Below are 10202 nucleotides of genomic sequence, written 5' to 3' on the forward strand. Positions count from 1 at the left end.
AGCTAATTAAAACAGTTAACCTAAAATGTGCCAGTTTTTGCATTTACTCACAAAGTCCAGCTAAGAAAGCTTTACTCCATACTATAAATACATAAAGATTTAGGGTTATGAAATATGATATTCTGATGAACCTATATATGTAACCATACTAAGTCTCTCCCGTATGTGTAAGTGTACAGAGATATATTTCGTAGATCAAGAACTGGCTGAAAGACGAAAATCACAAACAGTGTAAGTGGAGGCTAACAAGAAAGTTAAGAGAAGTATTGAGACGCGACAAGAGAAAATTGCGCAAAACAACATGTGTGGAGACCGCCATCGCCATATCACCATACATTGTTATATTGTGATTACATGGAAAATACAATTTTCATTGGCCTACAACGTCCTAATTTCCTGTTACAATTGGTCTCAAAGAAATTTAAAATGATCGAAATACCTAGTTTTGATTCGAAAACCGAAATGTAAGCATCGATAAAATTATGTAAAGCGCAGAGGTAAATGTACATGCTATGATTGTGCCGAGATTGTGTTAGAGGAGACAGACCAGCTCAGTTGAATTATGGGAAGTTTGCAGAAGAGTCGAAAATGGTGGAGTAAAACCATGTGGTCACCATGAAGATCCGAGTATCAACTGGTCTAGGGCTCAAATATGGCGGACCCAACACGATAGGAAGACCGCTTAATCCTGTAATGGTCACTTCGCCTCTCACACGCCTCCCCACGCGTCTGGTCGAATGGAGCCGAGATTTAATTACTGTGCCCCTGCAGGGACGTCGGTTGTTTAACATGAGAGGCAGGGCTGCTATTTTAGACAAAAATTTTGCTTTATTGAATTGGACAAAAATGGGTTTAAGCGTTTAGATATATTATAGGGCTATAGCTGTGCGTCATTGAGATGAGTTCCCTAACCTCTATAATAGCTCCTTATATTCACATTTTATACTAATCTTTAAAAAAATGATCACCTGATGTGAAAACAGGAAAACGGCTCCTTTTTTACCTTGTATCCTAACAATTATGTGATTTCAACACGAAGTCTTTATTCAAATTAAAATCTAAAATGCATTAATTCATTTTTTATATTGTCGTCATTAAGCGAGACAAAGACAAGAATAGCAATATTCCAAATGAACCCTTGACATTATTTTTTGTTACCTGCCTGCCAATAATCTGGTGAAAGATACAGTTCATTTGCACATTCTGTGTATATAGTCAATTAAAAATAATAGAGACTTATTCAGCTGTGTCTTTGGTCGCCTTAATTGCACATGCTAGTCACTTATAGCTGAGGCACAAACCTCATATAGGATACTCGTGCCGCATGCTTGTTTAGTGGGTATGGCTTATGTAAAACAATTTCATGATATTGGTATTTAAATAGTTAATCTATTTGGTTTTATTTTTGTAACCATAACCAAGCAGACATATATGTCATAGAATGGATATTCCGACATTTAAAAATTTCCGCCCCAGGTTCTACATACATATGATTAATATGAGCATTTGAAGAAAGTTCCCTCTTAAGGCTTCATCACATCTAATTTCCTTCTTATTTTTTCAATTTCACGCTTTTTCATACGCCACTTGCTTAAAATATGCTACATAGAGGTAGATGGTCCCTAGGAAAACCGTTCCTATGATTACTCCTAGTACAATTTCATGTACCACAGCGTTCTTCAGTTGTTGCAGAATATCGGAGTCTTCTTTGCTGTTGTCACGTCTTGGGGTACCATTCTGATTGTCACCTTGAAGGTAAAAAAGAGACTTAATAAAAACCATCGGATATTTTTACAACCCATTTTGAGATGCGTTAGAATAAAATAATCTTGAGCGTTAATCTGTTGTTAGCTAACTTGATTCTCAAAAGTTTTTCTATTCAAATAAATTTATGCATAAAGTTTATTTATTTATTTATTTATTTTTTTTTTTTGAATACACAAAGCAATTAGGATGTGTGCTAAACACCTTGTTTTGTAAGGTAAAAGACGAGATTAACCACACATAAAACAGTCTGAAAAGGCAAAATGATCGGCCAAGAGATCACAAAGGTACCTTTTAGGAAAAGGAATGGACCAGTGGTCGTAACTTGTGAGGCAAAGCGAGTAGTAAGACTCTCAAAGGGTGTTGAAGTTTGAGGTAATGTTCGTGCAAACCGTCCTGTGGTTGGAGATACTGTTCGTGTAAAGAATCTGGTAGTTGGGGGTACTGTTCGTGTAAAGAATCTTGTAGTTGGAGAAAATGTCCGTCCACGCAATACTACGAAAAATCTGTCAGACATTCCCTTTTCTCCTTTCATTCCAACGAACGGAAGGCCTTTGGCTCCCTGCATTCCCTTCTCTCCCGGATGTCCAACAGACCCTGGAAGTCCTTGCTGACCTGGATCCCCCGCCATGCCCTTCATCCCCTTCATGCCTTGCACTGAGTCACCTGGTGGCCCTTGGTTTCCCGGAAGCCCTATGAAACAAACATTCCAATTACAAATCAAATAATTACTTTAGAATACACATGGATTTCTCTCTTAAACGTGCTTTTGAAATTCACAGAAGGATGAGCATTGCAAAGTATTTCTGATAATTTCACAACAATAGAACACATTCGAAGAAAAAAGAAAATTGTACTAAATTAAGAAGATAACCGTACAATATTGCAAACTTAAAAGCATTTCAAAGTTAGTAAATATTTCCTCTAACCTTTTGGTCCGGCTGTGCCAGGTGGTCCTCCTGTCCCGGTTGGTCCAGGAGGCCCTATTAACCCTGGTGGACCAGCTGTTCCAGCAGGACCAACCATCCCTATAGGTCCACTTAGTCCTGGGGGTCCTCTTGTCCCTGGAGGTCCTGCTGCTCCTTGGGGACCAACTGTTCCTGGTGGTCCACTGGTGCCTTGTGGTCCACCAGTTCCTGGAAGACCACTTCTCCCGGGAGGACCACCTGTTCCATCAGGCCCGCGGGTTCCAGGTGGACCTCCAGTTCCCTGTGGTCCAATAGTTCCAGTAACACCCTTCAGTCCGGGTGGCCCACCAGTTCCTGTTGGCCCTGCTTCACCGTCAGGACCACCAGTGCCTGGGGGGCCATCACGGCCAACAGGTCCTGATGTACCTGGAGGACCCCCTGACCCAGGTGGTCCTGTTGGCCCTGGAGGTCCTCCCGTTCCTGGTGGTCCTTGCGTGCCAGGGGGACCTCCTGTGCCAGGAGGTCCTTCAGTTCCTGGAGGACCACCCGATCCTGATGGACCTCCTGTCCCGGGTGGACCTTCAGTTCCGGGAGGTCCATTTGAACCTGGTGGCCCGCTGGTCCCTGGTGGCCCACTGGTCCCTGGTGGTGCTCCAGTTCCCGGTGGCCCACTGCTTCCGGGCGGTCCCATGGTTCCTGGTGGGCCACCTGTACCTGGAGGGCCACCTGTTCCAGGAGGACCACTGGTTGCAGGAGGACCACTGTTGCTTGTAAACAAATAACTACAAACAAATTATAATGTCGCAATGAAAATAACCATAAGACGACTGCACGTCCAATGTCATTACCAACTGGTAAAGCCCTGCAGAAAAATGGGAGTATAAATGTGCACGGGCGGGATGCCCAGTCATTTGGACTGAAGGTGCGATGAACGGCACAATTTCTTTCTACCCCACCACTTGGCTCGCCAGGAAACCACAGCGTATAATCAGCTGCAGTTCCATCAGTCCACACATAAGTGCCCTCTACGTCAGAGTCCGTGAAGCCTATCCAGGAATTGTTGGCGAATCTAAAAAATGAAATATGGATCAAATGAAGTATGCCCGCCGCTGTTTGCGGGTTTTATATGCATCTGGGTGTAAGTGACATGATACACTTTTAATGGTTCAAAATCGCACTCGCATAGCAGGGTGTGCATGCATCGACATTTCACTTTCTAAAATATCATTTTGTCTATGAATATACATGCACACGGTATTATCACACTTGCATCTTATATTGCTTTAATTTATACAACAGTGCGATTGACCCATTACCAATCATTTGATCAAAGCTGCCGGAACAACTTGCAACCACTCGATGACACTTTAATAAGTTGATCCATGTTTTCTTTGACCCCCCCCCCCAAAAAAAAATTTATATATATATATATATATATATATATATATATATATATATATATATATATATATATAGCACGTTATGTTAGTTCAACCCCTTCAAGGCTATGGTGATAACCAGCATATGGCTAACTTATCAACTCACAGTGGGCGTAAACCTGCAAGAAAGATGTTTTCTTCTGCACTGTGAACACTCGCTAGATGTCCCATACGGAACGTTGCACAAAATGCCTCAGCCTCCGCGAACGATGAACCCATGGTGGAGAACAAGTAGCAGTACCCATTTTGATCATATAATGTCCACCCGTCGGGGCAAACTGCAGCTGGAGGCAATGTATAAAAACGTATGCATTTTATAATGTCTGCAATGTATGTAATATGGTAATATTAATAACCTGAGAGTGTTGGTTTTATTATTGACCTTTCGCTCTTTCATATTCATTCATGCACGCATAAATCAGCATTACGACATATGAATAAATATACTGTATACTTCAGCCCACATGTAAATGTGTTCATAGTTGGTGTTGGCTAAAATATACATCCACAGACGGAAACAAATCCAAAAATGCCTTTCTCGAGAGGTGTACTTGTACATCTATTTCACAGTCAACTTCCATTGTCAAATTATATCAGCCAGTTAAACCACGGCCAGCGCGTAGAACAAAAGACTCGGCCGTATGCTGTATTCGACATGCAAGCACGTCATGTACGAGTGCGTTCCACGGTCTTGTTGCACTCCCGTTATTCATTAGTGTAGTAGCCAATCAGAGGCCGTGGTTTAAGCTAAGATCTAATAAACGGATATTATTAGGTATATTAGATCTTAGGTTTAAGCCAGATACAACACTCGTCGCCGAGCTGTACGTTGAAATTTCGCTCTTTCATATTCATTCATGCACGCATAAATCAGCATTACGACATATGAATAAATATACTGTATACTTCAGCCTGCGGCTCGACAATACACGAGTAATATTTCACATGCAGCTCGGCGACTCGTATTGAATTTATCACTAGTATGTCTCTCTTGGCGACAGTTTTAAGTGAAATTTAAAAAAATGTGATTTACAACCCAGTTTTTCAGATCGAAACGCCGGTTCTTTTTTATCTACCGCCTACACAAAACTATCATACACTCTTTATGATAGTCAAATTTATATTACACTCCATAGATGGCATGTATGTCTACATGTTGATCTATAGGCATTGGCTAAAACATTAAAGGGATAATAACTCTTCGTGCCATATCTATATTTCTCAATAAAAACATTGTGAATAACTCACAGAAATATAATATATTCTGTTTTACCACAAAAACGGCAGTTATAGCTATTATTCTGATAACTGAGCTTGTCTTTAGACCACGTGACCTCCATTGATGGCTATACTCTGTTAAAATCTCTTAAGAGATTTTAACAAAAAACCAAACTTTTTAGAAAAAAACCAGGGACTAACTTCGAATGTAAAAATGGATTCATTAACCATTGGTAAGTATGGGAAAATTGTTGTTTACTCCAGGAAAATTCATTTTTTGGCCGAAACGAAGAGTTATTATCCCTTTAAGCGAAGGACATATGAAGACAAATTTATATATATTATTGTAATTTTTTTACAAATAAGAAACTGAACGATCAAACTATAGTTTTAAAGGGTAGGGTTTACATGGTAGGGTAGGGTTAAAGGATTTAAAGGGTAGGGTTTCCGCGTACATGTGCATCCTCATATGATGGAAGCAAAAGTTAGGCGTAGGCATGCAGTTGAAATTAATTATTAAATGAATAGTTTTATTTTAATGAAAAAAGAAATAACCTTTCTCATACACATAAATGTAGTACTGATTGGATGTAAACTTATTCTCACCTGAGATACATACATGTCGAACGATAGACAACAATACCAAAATGTACCTGAAATAAACAAGTTAAATATCTCGTTAATGAGCAAAAATGTTTATGAGCTTGGCATTTAGATTATAAATGACAACAAAAACTGAAAATATTTTTCATACTGTCAGCTACAGTCAATCTGATGAAGGCCTACGTCAGGTCGGTAGCTAGCTAACGGTATGGAACATATTTTCAACTTGTGTTAATAATTATCATATAAGATTAATATCATATGAATAGCATGCAAAATTCGCTTTAATAAAACTTTTAAAAGATTGTTTTTCAATTACATATGAAGTATTCATATCTCAAATAATACTATAAAAAACAGCATTACCTCCAGTCCATAACGACAGCTTTGTCATTAATAGAATATTTCGCTTTACAGAACTAAAGCTCGATCTCCCAAATACATAATGCCTGTATAAGGCTGCATTCCCACAGATTTTAGTTCGATCTATCCCCGTGGGGAGTCTCACTAGATTACTGTCAGCTTAGCCGGCTTCATTGTCTATCCCGCCTACTAAAAGCTGTAAGGGGGTATTTAATTTCCGTGTGGGCTCAGCTGACAGCAATTTAGCATGAACCCCCAGGGAGTTAGGTCGATCCAGATGGATCGATCTAAATCTGTGGGAATGCAGTCTAAGCTTGTCATATCGTAAAAACGCAATGTTTTATCATTGGTCGTCAAACGTGAGCTGAAACCCAAACCTATCGTGTTCGTTCTCCCCTTTAGTAATAAACTCACAATTTTAAGTCAGCGATATATGTCATAACACCTCGAGCGTCAGCGAGAGGCGTTCATGGCATATATCGCGAGAGGGTGACAGTGTATTATTTGACATACATACCGAGAAAAAATACAGTCGATTCATCCTAAAACACCCCTAAAACCGAATAAAGTGACCCTATATCACTCTCTAGAGATGTTATACGGAATAAACTCGTCCACGTGCGCTGGTCACCTTCCGCCAAATTCTTACGTAATGTCTGACAATTTGGTCAATTTTTGCTTAATACTTGTCGTGGACGTTCAACTGGCTTGATAAGTATTTAATCAACCGTCGACACTGACCATGCACGTCTCAGCTGAGCCACACCTAGCTCAGGCCTACCCAACTACCAGACTCGGCACCTAAGGATCCTGAATTAACCGGTATATCGGACCACGCTACCCGTTTTCAAGGTGTGTGTAAGATCGCATTTCGGAGTATCATCCCCCAGAACAAATTTTGTAGCACGACTGCGGGCTCATCCACGCTCGGAGAAAAAAATTAAACTGTACTCTTACTTTAGAGTACTCTATTTTATTGTCTCTATGGGGATATATGGGGACTTTACGACATTCGGTTTGAATGTTTTAACCACTTTTGATAGGGCTTTTTTGCATTGTATTAGATTAATGTGGCAGTCTAAGGTTCATCTAGGTGGCTATCAAAATTGAATTGGCAATATAGCGATTTTACGACAATCGTTTACTATCCAATCAAGGTGACAGCCGAGCATGTCAGGGCTCATCCTGTCGGTGTTCTGGCTGATACTCCGAAATGCGATCTGACACACACCTTGAAAACGGGTAGTGTGGTCCGATATACCGGTTAATTCAGGATCCTTAGGTGCCGAGTCTGGTAGTTGGGTAGGCCTGTAGCTGGGACTGCTGCGGAAACAAGGTCCCTCTACTTTTTAGTGACATTTCTGATAAAAAAGGAGCGTCGGACCGGAATATAGTCAAACTAATTTTTCACAAGTGCAAAGGAGAAAGAAATTTACTTTTTGGTGATATTTCTGACAACGTGGCAGTTTCGGAATATATTCAAAATCGACGGATGTTTATTACAAGTTCACGGGAGTAATAATTCTAGTTTTTTATTTTCATTTCTGACGACGAGGCGGTTATGGAATATAGTCAAAATCAAACGGATGTTTATTTCAAGTCTACAGGAGTAATAATTCTACGTTTTGGTGACAATTTTTTTTTACTACGAAGCGGTTTCGGAATATACATGTGCTGGTTTTCAGAGCATTCATGTGCTACATGTAATTACAAGTTCAAAGGGGGAATACATTTGATTTTTACCGATATATCTGATAATGAGGAAGAATGAACAGCTTAAAAACAAAAGGTAAATAACACAACCCTCGTTAAAAAGTTACAGATTGTAGTGCCAACGGGTATGTTTATGTCTCGATCTGGAAAGGCAGATCACGTGACAGGACTGATAGCGAGACTGACAGATAGTTTTTAGGCCGGACTTCTACATGAAGAGACGTGCTATCCAAGAAATTAAGAAAGTGATAATTTGGTTTAAGCTAAAGAGCTTTAAAGGTAAGAAACTATACTATTACCTTAAATAGAATCCAAAGGGAATTCTATATTGGCGACGAGGAAGCACGAATTCACGTAGCTTTGACAAAATTCAGAAAAGAAAAAATTGTGAGGACACGAGGTAAGTGGTGAAAGCGCCCGTCACTCGTGTATTAGAATTCACTCGGTCAGCGCTATAACAATAGTATACTGTCAGTAAAAGTACTGTTAGTATTATTGTGTAGTGTATTAGTGTTATCAAGGTAGTTTTGTCTTTTTTGAGTATTGTTTTTGGGTATTCGTTGTAGTTTCGTTCAAAAGTGAACACTATTTAAAAATGGCGGGTCACGTGGATAAATTGTATATAAATTATGCCACTGACCTTCAACTTCAAGACATACCCGGTGTCACATCAGGGCAGGCCCGAATGTTATATTTGTTAAGAGCTCAAAGGGGTAACTTAACAAAAGATTTGGTAGAGGAATGGTTGGAAGTTCAGTTGTCTCCTTTAGCCCTTAGTGTGATAGATTTTTCCCCTAACCCTCATTTATCGGGGTCATCTTGGATACCAAATTTAGGTCAGAATTGGTTATGGCAATCTGCTAAAAAGTTGTTTAGTTGGGGGAAAAGGAAACCGACTGTTTTAAATACAACAAATCCCTTTCAGTCTGTGGCTAAAAATTCTGAGACTAGTGAAAGCACTTTTCTCAAAACTCCAATTCAGAGTGGACGTTTTACATCCAACCCTGAGGTTCAAAGGAACCCAATTAACCCTCAATTACAAAATGTTGCTGTCTACCCTTAGGTTCAAAGGAACCCGACTGGTCCACATTTTCAAAATGTTTCATCCAATGTCAACCCTGAGGTTCAAAGGAACCCGACTAGACCACATTTTCAAAAATTTTCAGCTAACCCTGAGATTCAAAGGAATCCAATTAACCCTCATTTTCAAAATTTCTCAGCCAACCCTGAGGTTCAAAGGAACCAAAATAACCCCATTTTTGTCAATTCAAATTTTGGCTCTAATATTGCAAGTACACCAGCTTTTCCCATTAACGCAATGGGAGGGGAGGATTATTATCATTCACAAGAATCCCCCATGCAAATAGATCAACCTACCAAATATTTCTGCATCTAGGCGTAAGGTATGCCCCCCAAAAATCTAACTTTCAATAGAGAGACAAGCTGGGCAGCCTTTAAACTAGTATTTTTAAGGCATGCAGAAAGAGAGGGTTGGGATTCAAATATGTGCCTGGATGGACTTTGTTTATGCCTCAGTGGAAAAGCACAAGAGTGTTGTGTAAATGTGACCAAACGTGAAGGCATATTGACCTACAAAGGCCTCTTAGAAGAATTGGATATGTGCTATGGAGAAACGGATACACCAGTGACTGTGCGTTTGCGACTCCATTATAATTCACTACAGAGTGAAACTGAATCAGTGGATGAATGGGGTGTGCGCGTTCTAAGGCTCGCGCTACAAGCTTACCCCAGCTTACCTAAGTCATTTGTGGACTCAGAGGCTGTTAACAGATTCTGCGCTGGAATGTTGGATCCAGAAGCTGGACAAGCCATTTACCTACAACGTCCTCCAAATTTACATGAAGCTATGCTATTAGCTAAAATGCATAGAGAACTTAAAGTCACTATGGAGACAAAGAAAGGGCGTACAATGACCAAAAGGGTCAATAGTACGTGTGACACAACAATCTTATATTAATGATGAAAAGTCATCTAGTAATATCTCTGAGATGGTAACATTTAAAGAAGAACTAGGAAATGTGCAAAAGGCACTTAAAGAGATAGCACAACAATTGAATCAAAGACCAATGACTGGTGGGGGTGGCGTAATTCAAAGGAATTATAACCCCAATCCATCTTATGCAGGTAGAGGGCGTGGCAGAAGTAGAGGGTATGTAAATTATTTTTCCTGCGG

General features: G+C 40.0%; 1 protein-coding gene and 1 long non-coding RNA gene across 2 annotated transcripts; both read right to left on the minus strand.

Annotated features, from left to right (window-relative positions):
- Nucleotides 1-384: 384 nt before the first annotated feature.
- On the minus strand, nucleotides 385-3366 carry LOC106157577 (uncharacterized). Its single transcript, XM_013533276.2, has 3 exons — nucleotides 2694-3366; nucleotides 2056-2457; nucleotides 385-1748 (listed from the first exon to the last, which is right to left on the minus strand). Exons 1-3 carry the CDS (start codon nucleotides 3361-3363, stop codon nucleotides 1567-1569), a joined length of 1254 nt encoding a protein of 417 aa, XP_013388730.2. The 5' UTR covers nucleotides 3364-3366; the 3' UTR covers nucleotides 385-1566.
- A 74-nt stretch (nucleotides 3367-3440) lies between these two features.
- Nucleotides 3441-6947, minus strand: LOC147759658 (uncharacterized). Its single transcript, XR_015331542.1, has 4 exons — nucleotides 6813-6947; nucleotides 5936-5982; nucleotides 4218-4395; nucleotides 3441-3741 (listed from the first exon to the last, which is right to left on the minus strand). It is a non-coding gene; the product is annotated as an uncharacterized LOC147759658 (long non-coding RNA).
- Nucleotides 6948-10202: the final 3255 nt, after the last annotated feature.

Source organism: Lingula anatina, chromosome 10 (genome assembly GCF_051362555.1).
Source record: "Lingula anatina isolate TDL-2025a chromosome 10, LinAna3.0, whole genome shotgun sequence".
NCBI classification, from domain to species: Eukaryota; Metazoa; Brachiopoda; class Lingulata; order Lingulida; family Lingulidae; genus Lingula; species Lingula anatina.

Bases quoted from the DNA above. Each gene is read 5' to 3' on its own strand.
- LOC106157577 (XM_013533276.2), bottom strand. From the start codon at position 3,363: ATGGGACCGCCCGGAAGCAGTGGGCCACCGGGAACTGGAGCACCACCA. The intron at 2,458-2,693 runs GTTAGAGGAAAT...TTTGTTTCATAG, and splicing joins TGGCACAGCCGGACCAAAAG to GGCTTCCGGGAAACCAAGGG. The intron at 1,749-2,055 runs GTACCTTTGTGA...TTTACCTTCAAG, and splicing joins TCCATTCCTTTTCCTAAAAG to GTGACAATCAGAATGGTACC.